The 15,792-nt window shown below is 37.2% G+C and overlaps 1 protein-coding gene across 21 annotated transcripts in view; it reads left to right on the top strand.

The window, feature by feature from the left end:
* Window positions 1-572: 572 nt before the first annotated feature.
* Window positions 573-15,792, top strand: part of fnbp1b (formin binding protein 1b) — a 92,185-nt gene continuing 76,965 nt past the window's right edge. For 3 of the 21 annotated variants that reach the window (XM_065243885.2, XM_065243882.2, XM_073812599.1), the window contains exon 1: window positions 12,570-12,729. In XM_065243885.2, the coding sequence (XP_065099957.2) occupies window positions 12,682-12,729 (48 nt within the window). In that variant the 5' untranslated portion in view covers window positions 12,570-12,681. Of the gene's footprint in view, window positions 830-12,560; window positions 12,730-15,792 lie in introns of those variants that run through there. The other 18 variants (XM_073812602.1, XM_073812600.1, XM_065243881.2 and 15 more) reach the window with 15 other exon arrangements.

The following is a 15,792-nucleotide window of genomic DNA, read 5'->3' as shown; positions in this document are numbered from 1 at the left end:
TTTCTCCATAAACCTGAATACAAAGTTAAATTTTTTTTAAATATACATATAAATACTTATTATATATTCATCTTTATAATAATATTAAACTTACATATTGATCTCCAAACCATCATAATGGTAATTTATTTAAGTGTATGTGCCACGGGAGGCACTGTAAAAGTATTTATTTATTTATGGATCAATAAAGGTAAATAATTTGACATCCGCTGGTAAAAGTGTCCCAATATCCCTGAAATCTACATATACATTATTTTAATAAAAATGAAATGCAAATGTTTTGTTAAATAACTTCTTTTATTGTTGTGAACATCCCACCATCTGCCCAGCGAGAGCATTATTATCACTTACGAAATATTTTCCAGATACAGCGCCTGCGCGCTCCCGGGTGCAGCTGTCACCGGGGCAATGAAGCGCGTGCACGAGCTCTGCGTATGAAAGCGCGCGCATATGTGTGTGTTCGTTTGAACATCATGTTTCTGTGGCTCGGTCCGAGCCATTTTGAGGAAATACACGTGTAAATGACAGCTCTTTAGGCGGTTTCACTCTTACACACACATATATCACCAGAGAGAGAGAGAGAGAGAGAGAGAGAGAGAGAGAGAGAGAGAGAGAGAGAGAGAGAGAGAGCAGCAGTACGCAAAAGCCCCGGGAGAACACACACCCACCCCCCACGCAAACATACACACACACACATACAGTCAGTCGAACCGAGAGTCAGTCTCCGTTCCGCTGCTGTGGTTTGGAGTTTAAACGCGTCCGTGTGAACGAGTCGTGGATTATTACGCGGATAACGCGGGGAACCATGAGCTGGGGAACCGAGCTATGGGTGAGTTTCACACGATAACGGCCCCGTGCGTGCACGGTATGCGTAAAGCAAAGCCTCTTTGGGTTTGCCAATACATAATATAGCTTTAGGTATCACGTATACGGTGTCTATATGATTAGCATTAGGTATTAATGGATACAGTAACGTTATTCATTATAACTATATATTCATGTATATAGTATCTAATGTATAGCTTTATGTAATAGTAGCTTTAGGTATCATGTGTAACGTTACTTTATACCATATCTACCTAACGTTACATATTTTAATATATGTTTAGATGTTACAGTATATAGTATATGTCTATATATTATATATGATGTATGCATTATCTAATATCTGATTATATATTGATATTGCTTAAGTTATCACGTGTACAGTATCTAAAATATAGCTATATATTAATATAAAATTGCTTTAGGTATTGACTTTGACAATGCGTGCAATCCCATAGGTGTTTATGCAAAACTGATTTTTTTTTAGTTTTTGTGCATTGCATGCATTAGCAAGTTCAGCACTTAAAGCTATATTATACACTATAAACATTTAGCTATATAATGTGCTGTATACATAACACTATAGGTATGCCTTATGCCTATATACATTGTTGTCACAGTGTGAATACCGTATTCGTGATGTGACATTGTTTCAGATGTGCAAAGGGTTTGTTTGTGCTTTGTCTCCGTTGGCTATGAACCATCTTGGCCCTAGGGCTGAGATTTTCCCTTCAACCTGCTGCTTGCGATCAGACTTTTTCTATGCATCTCAACTCTCCTGACGTTCCTCCGGTGACCGTGCTTGTACCTCAGTGTATTTTTAGTCCACAGTGGTTTTGGTGATCAGAGAAATGTCAGACACACTCCCTATCTTGTGTGTTGTGTGGCACCATGCAAATATCCGCACGAGAATGCACCGTTTGTAGCAAATTTTCATGAGATAAGAGATAGCTGTTGCATGCCATGGCCTACTGTGACTTGAGATGTCACATTATATATATGCAACCGGGAATAAAAATAATGTTTTGTGTAGGAATTAAATAAAAATTGGCCAAAAATGGTTGCTAGCTGTCACTGGGGCATTTAATTTGCATCTAAAGTGTTCATATTAGTACCTCAGGGGCACAAATAGTACAAAATGTTTTGTACTTTGAACCGTTTCTAAAAGGTACTGCCCCAGTGACAGCTCTGTACCAGTTTTTATTGTATGGGGTTTTCCTTGCCACAGTCACCTTCTTTGACTTTTTATGTGTGCTGGTCAACCATTTTTAGTTTAGGCTAGTTTAGGCTTGAATAATATAAATATAAAGACAGGACAGAGTTGTTCACAGTCCAGCTTTCTGGTGATGCTGAATACCTGATCGATCGCTATCCGAATCCTCAGTGTGTTTGTATTGATCAGGTTTTATAGACTGCATGACAGTAGCTCAGTGACCCGGTTGACCCACGCAGTTACCGGGAAATCAGATTTTTACATACTTGGGGATGATTTGTATCCTTATATTGAACCCGATCGAGCTACATTTTAACTTCAGATCAATCGAAAGTTTGAATTCTTGCAAGCACAGCGTGTTCTTCTAAAGCTTCGTTCTTTGCATTTCCGACTTCGGTGGTCAGAACGTTATAAGCTGAAAAAAATACTGGCTGTGGTTTGATTATCTGACTAGCGCATGACTCACACCTACAGAGCGCGCACACACACACAAACACACAAGAGCCAAGATACAAAGACGTCCAAAATCATGCATCACGAACATAAGCTACCGTCTGCCATGTTGTGGATGCCCAAACTGGCATACACAAAAATGTATATAAACATAAACATGTGGCACATGTCGCACACAGACTCCCCAACTTTCTTTTTCTCCTCTCTTTCACTATTTCTGTATTTCCTTAGGTGAAGGCAAACTATTTCTAGTTAAAGGTTATGTTTGATGACCTGTAAACTAAAAATCAGCATGCGTAAGCTAGTCCTTCATGCTTCACAAAGAGGGAAATCGGACTGTTTATGTGTGAAGTGACTGTGCCTGTGGCTATGTTTGGAATAATATATTAGCATACGGCTTTACTTTAATATTAGCATAAGCATACTTATCTCTGCAGTATATTGTAGAGCTGTGCAATATGCCAAAACTATTACAAATATCGAAATGTGCATACTATAATTTATGGTCATTTATACTTTTAATACTTCAAAAAGTAACATATGGTCAAAGTTTTAGGTCGGTCCGGATAATATAGTATCTGGCAAATGGATGTTAGTTGGGATATACGTGTTTGCGCAACTGTGCACGATAGCGGTGATATTTAATTTTTATAATGATATTCATTTTTTGTTTGTTTACATTGTTAAAATTTGTTTTTGCAACAATACAACATGGCTCTTACAAAATAAATATTGCGTAATAAATTTCTCTATATACTGTATAGTATGGACACTGTGCACAGTGTGCATGAGATATAATATAGGTCTACTACATTGTAATCAGTTGCATATTAGACAACAGAGATTGTATTATTATATCCCACAATGCAATGCGTATTAACTTGATTTTGCATTTTAATAGTGATGCATGTTTATGCATTTGGTGGTAGATGAGCTACAAAAACCCAATGTATGAATGAACCGGAAATAGGTTGACCAGCTGTCTATTTAAAAACTAGTATGCAGTGCACAGTGCTCGGTAGTAGTGCAAGTTTCCAATTTAAATTCAAACCTGTGTGTCCTGGTAAACGCTGAATCTGTTTGACTAGTCTGTTATTTAATTGTTGGTAAAAACTTATACAACTACTTTTGTCTGAACTTTCTCTTTTCTGGTTTTATCTTATTTTATTTTACACACGTGAGATTTTATCATTTATCATTTACAGGTAAATTTTCTCTTCCTCATTTTCTTCATTTCACATTCTTTTTCTGACTCTTTTGTCTTTATTCATTTGGCTTCAGGCTGTGAGAATGACTCCCGCTGGGTTTGAACTACACAGGCTCTTTGTGGGAGAATCAGATCAAATGATTCATCCCTGCTGATTTGGTCCTGATCATTCAATCCTTTGAGTGATTCAGAGGTTCAGCCCTGCTGATTCACTACTGTTGACTCATAGGATCAGCAGGGAGTCAATTCAGACAGGAGAACAGTAAAAAAAGGCAGTACAAAAACAGTAATGCCATTGGCCACCCAGTTACAAAAGCTGGAATGCAATTGGCTCCTAAAACGGGATCCTGAAATGTCTCATAATCATTTAAAGGCGGGGTGCATGATTTTTGAAAAACACTTGAAAAGGGATTTGGCCCCAGTATCAAAACACACTTGTAGCCAATCAGCAGTAAGGTGCGTATTTACTACCCGACAACGTTGCCTAGGTTGCGTATGTGTGGGGCGGGTCTATCAAAAGAAGGTCCAGATTCTATTTGGGTAGGGGCGCGCTTGTTTAGGTGATTTCAAATGTCAACATTGGCTTTCAGAGATCACGCACCCCACCTTTAAATATGTGTATGACAGCTCTTATCGTGTATTTCTCGAGTAATTCCTCGCTTTTGTGGGTTTGTGTTGCGTGTCTAGTTTATCGTGCTAGAATGCGACGTTGACGTGACAAAACTAGTTCAGAAGCAACCACATGAACACACAAATATGTGTCATTTACTGCTCCATACACCACAATTAGAGGGTTTCCATCACCCTGATTTTATGCTCATTATGAAGTATCACATAAGAAACAATATAACGTGTCATATTTCGAATAAAAATCTCTACATTTGCGAAAAAGTTTTTATGCTCGCTTCAGGTGGTTTTTGACTTATGTGAGTAAATGCGAATAGTGGGAGATGGAAATGCATTTGCAGAATAAATTCTGACATTGCGTCCATTAAACCCACGGGACTGACCACCTAGCTGTTTCCGCTAAGGTTGTCTTTACCATGGGGCTCGATGTCGTCGCAAATGCCCTTGCTGCTTGTGCCCAGGGCTGTCACAGTTATGAAATTTGGCTGATGTCTTTTTTCACTGTATTGAATGGCTTTGCAAAGATCGCGTTACACTGTCAGTTAAGGAGCGTCATCTGATACTGTCTTGTGTATTCAGGTGCTGCAGCTCCCCCTTGTGTTTTTTAGAGAGATGTGCAATCATTGCGGTGATCTGAAATCATCGCGATGAGGTCAAGTAATTGCGATGAGACGATTATTTAATCATTGTGACAGCCCTACTAGTGCCTGCATCAAAAAGTTTGCATTTCTTCTTTGTTGCGCAGCATTAATTTGAGTAATTTCAAGCTGCAATGCTAGTAAATTATAACTTGCCCAATCATAATTAAATGATTTATTTTACTTAATAATTACTTAATTACTTTACTTAATAAAAATGATTTATTTTAATTTATTTACTGTTTGTTACTATGTTACCAATAACACGGTTATTCGCTCGAACAACTTGATGGAAGCGCACCTAATTTGCACCGCACCACATTTTTTGGGTATTTCTTTTTTTTCGATTTTTTTTTCGAAAAAAAATTTGCTTCACATTTGAATGGAAACCCCACTATTGTATGTTTATTTAGTGGGTTTTTGTTTTGGTTCCTGTGACCCTCAACACTGCAAGTTTTTGTATACCACCATATCAAACAGTTTTTTTATTTTTTTTACAATTTTTTGCGTAATCCGTGTTTATTTTCGTCCAAATAATGCGCTTTTCCAGCTGCATAGAGAAACTTGTTGCCAAGTGACCGATCCTGACCGGTGACATCCCCATCCATGCACATTTTATTAGACAACCATGCTGAATTGTCCACGTCGAAAACGGTTTACCATCATAGCATGCCGAACCAAGCTTAAATTGAAACCTTACCGCTCTTTACCGTTTTTAGAAAAGCGCTATATATGACTTCTGAAGCTAAACCATTTGCTTGTTGTTCTCACTTATTTGACAAATTTAGTGATTAATATATATGCAGATAACCTTGAATCTCATTGGTTCTTGCATGACGTGTGATGAAATGCATATGAGTAGTCACAAGAACCAATGAGAGTTGGTATTTTCAACATGCCGCCATATTTAAACTTAACATTCTTTGTTTCTTTCTCTCTCTCTCTCTCTCTCACTCGCCCTTGAGTGCCCTGCTGCAGTGGCTCTATAATGAAGACCAGTTCTACTGTATCTTCATCCTACTTTATAATCCCCATGGGTCCTCCGGGTGTATGTGTGTAAGATATATCTTGTGTGGGTCCGCAATCTCTTCAATGTATGGATAATGATTAGCATCTGCTTAAATCCTATGAAGGGGAAGAGTTTGTCATGTGAGGAAAGACAGACATGTTTAAAGGACACATAGATATGTTGGATGTAAAGACGAGTGTGTGTGTGTGTAGCTGGAAGGTGAGCGCTGGTGCAGACGTGTTTTAACGATGATGTCATATCTTTCCTCCTGCCGTGTGTAACTAATTACACACACTGTCCGCTCTCATTCCCGTCTGAACGCTGAGACCAAATGAATTATCACGGATAAGGTCATGTGAGATTAATTTAGGACTGTAAAGCATGCGAGTAGTTAGACGTGTCAAAGACATGAGCTGTATGTTTCATGATATACAGCGACCTCCAAAACACTCGAGCCACAAGTACAGGAACGTTAATGCAATAGAGAGCAATATATCAAACCAGGTGTCATCTGCATATGAATACTTTTCTGAGACATTTTTGCAGTTATATTTAACCATTTGTGACCCTGGACCACAAACCGGTCATAGGGATGAATTTTTTGAAATTGAGATTTGAATAATAAATAAGGTCTCCATTGATGTATGGTTTGGCCAAGATACAACTATTTGAAAATCTTGAATCTAAGGGTGCCAAAAAATTGCAAAGTTGTCCAAATAAAGTCTATAGTAATTTATATTACTAATGATAAATACATTTTTTATATATTTACGGTAGGGAATGTACAAAATATCATGATCTTTACTTAATATCCTAATGATTTTGGCACTAAAAAGCGATAATTTTGACCCATACGTATTGTTAGCTTTGGCTATAAATATACCCGTGCGACTTATGACTGGTTTATGTCCAGGGACGCATTTGGTTATAATGTAATTTTATTGGATGTATGAAGTCAGTTCACCTTAAGTTCACACAGGTGTAAACCACAGGTGAATCTCATGGCACTTCGTACATATTTCTCGATGTGTATAATTCGTCTGACCACATTCGTATGTTGTTGTGTGATCTGCTTTCGCCCCGGTGATAATCAAGAAGACACACAGACACAGATTTGCCATGCACTCCTCTCTTGTCGTGCTAGCGGAAGGAAATGGCATGACAGGAAGTGAGGTCGTACATCCTCATGTCATGAGCGATACCATTGCATTGAACGTATGAAGTTCTGCCTCAGCTTTTTTCTCTTGTCATGTGGTAAGAGGCCCTGACTGAGTCAAGTTTGCAACACAGGAAAACTAACAACTTACAAACTGTGTGTGCCTGCGTGTATGTGTGTAGATTTTTGTATGTGTAAGACATACTGTTCAGGCATGCCAAACAATCCAACCTAATTACACATGATGACAGTTTTTGGCACAGTAAACATCAATTTGTAGTTCTTGGGCACCGATTGATGACATCATCATCAGTCATTACAATCAATACAGGGGCTGAATCCGAAACCTTATACTGAATCAGATGAAGTAGCTACTCATCAACCGTTAAAGAGCAACTATTGTCTGATTCACGATTTTACATTTCATTTGGTGTGTAAGTGTGTATTATTACATGTTAATGATATGCCAAAGGTGCAAATCCCTAAGTAAAGGATAGTTTCCAACGTAAATCTCTTTTCTTGGACTACAAAAACACACAGATTGTAGGCAACAGTTTACTTCCTGCGCTTGTTGATGTAGACAAGACTGACATTATCATAATTCATCCCGCTTTGACTCATAGCCTTAGCATTGTATAGTGCACGGGATAATATAGGGTTCATTGAATGCCGCGACGGCATAGGTTCCCCGTCGGTTTTCCTTTATACTTTTGCGTCGTCGTCCACATCGACGTGCAAACACACACGCAGACCGCTGGTAGGCAGTAACCACGCGTGTAACCACAGTAGCAGCACAAACGTCAAAGAAGAAGCTTAGCAAGTTAACCCACAGCAACTTGTTGTGTATAATTTGAGAAGACCAGCAATGATGGAAGTAAATAAACAACGACTTTTAATGCAGCTTGAGTTAAATCACTCCTCAACTTGACGCAGTTTTTTTTACCTGACGGGAGGGGTTCTGGTGGACCAATCACAGCGCTTGCGGTCCGCGTAGATCTGACGCGCTGTTAAAATTTTTGCGAGGTGTACGTCAGGCTACGCAGAGCTACGCACAGGCTACTACGTAGATCTTACGCACGACTATAAATCTGGCTTTAATCTTGAAAAGTGAAGCCGCTGGCTCTTTGATCGCCCCCTGGTGGCTGGCTGCAGTACAAGTCATAAACCCCGCCCTCTCCATGCAAACGAATGGTACTCGGCTCTAAATCAAAAACTTCCAATAAAATTTTCTGAAAGATGGTTTTGGTCCTTGAAGGTAGTTGTTAGCACACTGATATATGTTCAATTGTTCATTTTTTAAAAGTTTTATTTTAGCTTGTAATTTCATGCGAGCGTTTGGGCGGAAGTTTGATACCGCGGCTCCGCCTCTGGCTCCACAGACAATTTCCTCCAAATTGACGTTTTTACGTAATATGGCAGCGCCCATGGTCGGACATTTTTGGCTTCGTTTCATTACAATGGAAGGAAGCGATGCCGCGTCGTCCATCTTTTTCTTACATTGTATGGTCTAGTGTTTCTCAACCAGGGGGGTCGGGACCCACTAGGGGCTCAACAAACCCCCAAGATGACTCAAAATAAGACAAAATAACTAAAAGAAGGTTAAACAGCTAAATTAAATATATTTCGTAGTGATTGTGTTTTTGTAACAAATATACATTTATCTAGTTTAACCCAAGCTCTGGTATATTTTACTTGGTATAGAAAATGTGAGTTGGGGGGGCTTCAAATATTATTGTAGTACTTGAAGTGAGAACCCATCTTTTTTTTTTCTCCAATCTTCATTTGTCTTTATAGTATAATAATTGGATGTTTTTTTACGTATTAGAAATGAAGTTAAAGGTGAGAAAAAAGGAAGCAGCTTGTTTCACAGCGCACAATAAAAAGTTTGAGTTCATTATTTGCTTTAACCCTGTATAATACATGTAAGCACATCTCTACACAGTTTTCTTAGACTTATTAGTTAATGAGTTTTATATAAAGCATTTTTTATTTTGTGTGTTGCATTTTTTAGGGTTAATGATGCAATATTAACACAAATCCCTTATACAAGTCCACTAAATATGCTTTCTATTTCAGACAAAGCCTTTGAATAGGAAAACTTAAGCCTTTGAAAAGAGTTTGTGTGTGTGTGGAGGCTCACAAATACATCTATTCACAAGTGTGGAAAAACATGTGATTGTTTCAGAGAGAGAAACACACAGAGAAGTGTATTTCATAAATGCAGCACATTTTCAGAGTCAGACGTGATAAACCGCCACACATCTGACCACACTGAGTCTCTTCCTGTAGATATGCACTGATATCCACAGAGAGTTATCTCTACATTTCATTTGTTGATCTTATGTTTGTAATATGTTTTGCAAACAGATCCATCAGTGATGTTTTTCTTTTCACAGATAATGTTGACAGTAAATGTCAGTAATGTCCGTAGTACAAATGTGCCGGATCAGTCAAAGCGTGATGCTTAAGGTCAGGAATCAGGAGTTTATTCAGATGAGTGCAAACAGCTTTTGTGAATTGTTGTATGTCAGTGTAACGAAAATATGAATTACAAAAAATGTCGATTTCAAAAGCCAAGGGCAATTCCACATACTCATGTAAACCTGTATTATGTAAGCAGTCAGATAAAAGATCTTCATTGACAGAAATATATATGAGATATATGATCATGCAAATATATGCAAATATTACTCATTTTGACTTCGTATTGTCTCCTTATGGATTTTTTTTCAGGAGCGTATTTTTAAGTATAAATAATTTTTCTTCTCTTATCAGATTTAATGTATGTTTACACAACAACAATGTACTAAAAATAGATAATTCTTACATAATGATGACAACTTTGTCAAACCGCTGTTCACCCACGTATCCGGGAAATGATAAAACCGTTGTATTATGCATGCCAAACTGGTAGTATATGACATAACAATTTTCACACATTGGCACACGGACACAAGTTTTCCGTCCTTCGAAAAAAAAAATATGTGTCCACACAACCCAGTCTCACCCCATGGCGTCAATATTTGACGACACTTGACCATGCGTCAATATGTTGACGCGGAGGGTATACCTTTCGCGTCATTTTTTGACGAACTGGGGACTTCAATACTATTAAGTCCGTTGCATTCTCTTTCCTATTTTCTTACCATTTTCGCGTCGGTTTAGGGTTAGATTTACATAATGACATCCCTACCCAAACCTAACTCTAACCCCAACGCCAGGTGACAACTGTTTAATTTCGCGTACACTGTTTAATTTTGCGTAATCTAACCCTAAACCGACGCGAAAATGGTAAGAAAATAGGAAAGAGAATGCAACGGACGTAATAGTATTGAAGTCCCCAGTTCGTCAAAAAATGACGCGAAAGGTATACCCTCCGCGTCAACATATTGACGCATGGTCAAGTGTCGTCAAATATTGACGCCATGGGGTGAGACTGTGTTAGTCCACACCAATATGCAAAAACCCAGTATAAAACCCTGTTAAGAGCATGCCAAACCAACACATCTCGATATAGACGGTATGCACGTGACGTCACCTTCGGCGAAAGTGGCTGTAGTTACGCCCACTGAGTGGCAAAAAGTCTGAGCTACAGCATTAGCATGTAGCGTGAAAAATGCGTGAAAAATGGCGGAAGTTGTTGTGTGATCGACTGTGCAAACAGATTCAACAAGAATTTGTAGCGATCGTTTAGTAATATTAGGCAGGACAAACATATATGTCGGGAAAAGAGATGTCTGGCTATGCCAAGGTCCCCAGACTAATGGTTGTTTGGCAAGTTGTTAGGGTCGCTGTTAAGGCCAACTAAATTCAATTTAAGCTGATAATTGTTTGTTATACTGCCGTTTTCTTTTTAAACCCAGCCATTTTGTTCAATGTTTTGTCAATCATTCTTTCGGGGCAGGGGCGTCTTCCTGCGTGTTCACGTGTTAAAGTGACGTCAATGCCATATTGGCCAATCAGAAGCCATTGCAGTGTTTTCTCTCAGCATGGCAAAAATGGCTACACACCAAAAACGGCTACACGACAATGGGAGTTCACCCTGGCAGAAGTTTTTATAAAAGCTCGATTTCAGTTTCCTGATACTGCATTTGGACAAATGGCAAAACTGCATATAAAAGGTATGGCTTTGAAAATACCTGTGTACGTGTGGACATGGTCTTTTTATTTTTTTTATTTTTTTTATCAGATGTGGCCTCAATAGCAAAGCTATACAGCTGACTGGGTGATTTTCACGAAATCCAGATTTAGAAAGTGTCCAGCATCAGATTTTTTAAAAAGCCCTTGAAGCCATTTTTTCGCACATATAAGATTAAGGTCTGAAGGGATTTAAAAATATTTCCTATAAAATTATTTAATTTTTTTAGATTATCATTATCAAAAATTATCAGTACCACAACATGATATTACATTAAATATATGCATTTACAAACTCATGTTTCGGTAATGAGAACTAAAAAGTTGTCTAGGTACTATGACAAACAAAATTTCAACTCTTATCTGGAGAGAAAAAATAAGAACTGCTTACCTGGTAGCCATCTTGAGTGTCACAGTCAATTATGTCCCTTCCAACAATTTAAAAAAAAAGTTAGTTCCTTGAGGGCTTAAACAATGATTGAAAATTGTTGCGGAGGATGAGAAAATTGGTCTTGGACACATTTATATTCCTTATTATTGTCTCTACATTTACCAATGATCACCAAATACCACATGTCTCTTTACTGTAAATGTTTATAGTATAACATGTACTGAAGCTTTTTATTTTTTAGATTTTTTAATTATAAATATTTTTCCATCCTAAAAGTCATGGACACATTGCGGTAATGAAAATGTTCCCCTTAAATGTGAAAAAAACAACAAATTGGTTTGTATGATGTGATTTGAAATCATGTGCAGAATAGTACATGAAGAGATGTTTTATATGCTTCTTATTTTGATACTCTTACTTTGCATTTCCTTTTTTTATCAAAAATGTTTCATGACACCTCATAAGTCTAATTTCGTGAGAATCACCCAACTGTGCTCCTGTATATCTCAGTGGTACATCATTGCATTAATATCTTAAAAGGTCATGGGTTCGAACCCAGGGAACACACACTGATGGAAAAAACCACATATACCTTGTAAGTCGCACGAATATAATATAATGTAAATTTAAATGAGTCATGATCATGTGAAAGTAATGAATCCAGGTACTTGTGAACTTGTACTACTTTATGTGAACAACATTAATCTCTGTTCTGCTCTGAAACAGGAAACAAAACAATGAAAACCATTTTGAGGCATAAACTGTAACCTTTACAATAACCTTCATGAATTTCACTTCTATGTGTGTCGATGTTCGTGTGTGTGCGTATTTGTCAGGCTGAATTCAGAGCTTAGTATTTTTGGCATAAGGCAAGGTAAATTCACACACACACAACTCTCACAGTCACAAATAAACATTTATACACACTGATCGGACGGTCTCAGCTGTTCGGCTCGGGTGTGGCTACTGTAACAGTACCGTTAAACGACCCGGTAACAACCCACGGTGGAAGTTTTCAGGGAGTCATGGACATTTTTAAAGGGGAGACGATGTTAAAGGTCCAGCAGTTGAGGGTAAGACCCCATCCACATCTAATTAAACTGTCTACTGAGATCAATACTTGGCAGATCAACCGGTCTCTGATCAACCTGCAGTGCTTTTATGGTAATGCAAGCAGAGGAGACAAAATCTGTTGCCAGATTGAGATTCGGATTTTATGTTTGTGTATGTGATAAAGTGTGTTTGTGTGTGTGTGTATAGTTTAAAGTAAGCTAATTTTAATCTATAAAGGCAGCGAAATATATCGCGATAGCAGCAAAAATATTGCAAAATGTGCACACCACAAAATGGATATAGCAGTGGTTTGCAAACTGAATAAATGTAGTACTTTAAAAAGGTATGTAAAGTTTCAGGTTGATAAAAATGTTTAGTTTTTAAATAAATTTTAACGTAATATAAACACATTTTTCATAACCATGACTGTAATCGAGTGTCGTAATATTTAGAAAGATTGCATATAGCAGTTTTCATCACGTGCAACACGTAAATAAAAATTTATATAGTTTTCTATTAATTTTAATCATGCAAACAGTTTTCTCAGTGTATTGTTAGTCTTTATAAATTATATAAATCTATGGTATTGCTCTTAATTGGATAGCGTATTAACCAGCAATGCATGCAGGCACACATAATCTGTATTATCTTTGCTTTTGGGTGCATAAAAGTGAGATATAGTGAGAAAGATTTAGTCTAATGGTGTAGTTGCGTAATTGTGTCCACATGTGGTTTTGTGAGGCAGCTTTTAAACTAATATAACACACACACGCACGTACAGATGCATGTGGAGGTTAAATTTGTCCCGTATGGTGGACGTTTGAATTATCTGGATGTTTAGTTGCCGCTGAGCCGAGGCGATTGTTTCTCAAGCCGAAAGATGAAACGATTTCAAATACGACCTGCAAATAGACTGTAAGACTGGGTCGAGTCTTCCCTTTCCATAAAAACATACACAGACCAGAGCCCAACCCAGGCTACTGGCCTCTGGTATGACAAGCAAATGTGCTCACACACATACTGATCTGCTGCTGGGGTCATTTTCAACCCTGTAACCGGAGCCAATATGTTTCCTGCTGTGTCTGTCGGTGTATCGTAATGATGAGAGAAGTGTACAGTATGCTTGTGTTTTGAAAGAGAAGCTCATTCAGATGAAACAGAAGGAAATGACAAAAGTGGGTAATAATTAAACATGTACCCATAGTGCAATGCAAAGGTGCGGCGGAAGTGCCGAATGGTCACAGGAAAGTGTTCACCTGAACTAAAGCCTGGAGCATAGTTTGTTTTTTACGTGTATGCGTATATACGTGCTTGGTTGAACGCACAGCCTTGCAAAACTTAGTTTATTTGACTCTTATGTGTACACAGTTGGACATATTCGCATTGCGACAAAATGCAATGCATTTCCTGAGAAACATACTACATGGGTCAATAACGTGACATTTTGTGTCCGTATGGTTAAATTAAGTGTTAAAGAGTTAAAATTTCACTTGAATACATTCTCTTTTTTTGAGGACCAAGTCTAAAATTTCTGGTTTTATTTCATTTTGCAAAAATATTTGGAGATAATTACAAAAATTTAAATGTGGTGTAACCAGTCTGTGTCAGTTTGTGTAACTAGTATTTTTTAAATTAAAATATACATTTATTCATACCAAAATATGATATATACTCTTAATATAATAAAATATATTCATGTAGTTTAAGTGTAGTATGATTTTGTTACATACATTTTTACATCATTTTATCAAAGATTATTTAGAAAACTGAGCTGTTTTTAGCATATGTCAGGACAAACATTACAAAAACGCATACAAATTTACATTTAGAAATAACTAATAAAATATTTTAAAATGATTGTTTTTTATGATTATGCCATCAAAGTGGATAAAATATTTATTATTTCTCATTCTTTGGCACAATTGGTGGTTACACCACTTGACATTTTCAGGTCCATTCAGTCTTAACTTTCATAAAAATGGTGCAAATATAATTTTTTATGGCATAAAATTATCATAAATAAACTTTGTGCATTGAAATTAACCTGATGCATGCGTTTAAAACAAATTTTTTTTTTTTTTCTCATCTTGCCAAACCGTTTTTGTCACATTCACTTGTACGTGCATGCGTGACCTATGCGTACAATTTAAGCGGACGTGCACTCTTCAGATGAAAAAAATTATGTCACGCGGATTCTCACGTAAAAAGTGGACCATACTTCAGCCTTAAGTCACATTATTTGAGACATACTTTGACTTTGGTTCCTATATCGCATACTATGACAGTACATACATACATACTAGTGAATTAGATGAAGTATCTACTTTTTTTAAAACGGTATGCATGCATTCATGACAAACTAACTCCACCATTGTCATGGTGTCATTGTCATGTGATGCCTTTGTTTGTCAACCTTTCAACGTAATAACACCCACAAATATAATTTATTCAGGTGTTGTTACAATTTAACCACAAAGAAACATTTTTGGTACGTATAGCCTATTACTTACACCTGAAAAGAGATGCCTAGCTTCCAGTTTTATAACTTTTTTATATTTGTTGCATCATGGGATTGAAAATTGTCCATCTGATTCCTACTAAGAAATCTCGACAGATGCAGTAGACCATCCAGGTATTCTAACATTATGTTTGCATACTGAAAGAATTTTTTAATATGCATGATCATTTTAACTTATTTTATGGAAGTAGGCAATTTTGGACACAGGGAAAGACAATGTGTGTGACCTTGTGTAAGATTTAGCTTTTTACAGTCAAAGTCAGACCTTGTTTGTTCATCGTGTTAATGTAAAACCTGTCATGGCATATCTTCACGTATGACATGAGAGTAAAAGGTGACAGAATTTTTATTTTTGGGTGCGCTATTCTTTAAAGTGTAAATGAAATCTGATCTCATGTTTCAGCTGTTAAACATGATTTGAAATATCCCATCCACTCTTAAACAGTTCAGTCAACACGGTTTTGTTTCATATATCTTTCTGTTTTAGTCTTCTCGACTTCAGTGTCTAGTTTATAAATTGTTGACTTCCTCTTATACCCTGTGTTTGTTTCAGTGCGCGGATAAT

The sequence above is a fragment of the Paramisgurnus dabryanus genome, chromosome 18 (genome assembly GCF_030506205.2).
Source record: "Paramisgurnus dabryanus chromosome 18, PD_genome_1.1, whole genome shotgun sequence".
Classification (NCBI taxonomy): Eukaryota; Metazoa; Chordata; class Actinopteri; order Cypriniformes; family Cobitidae; genus Paramisgurnus; species Paramisgurnus dabryanus.
The sequence above is the reverse complement of the archived record's forward strand: the minus strand, read 5'-3'. Positions and strand labels throughout refer to the sequence as shown.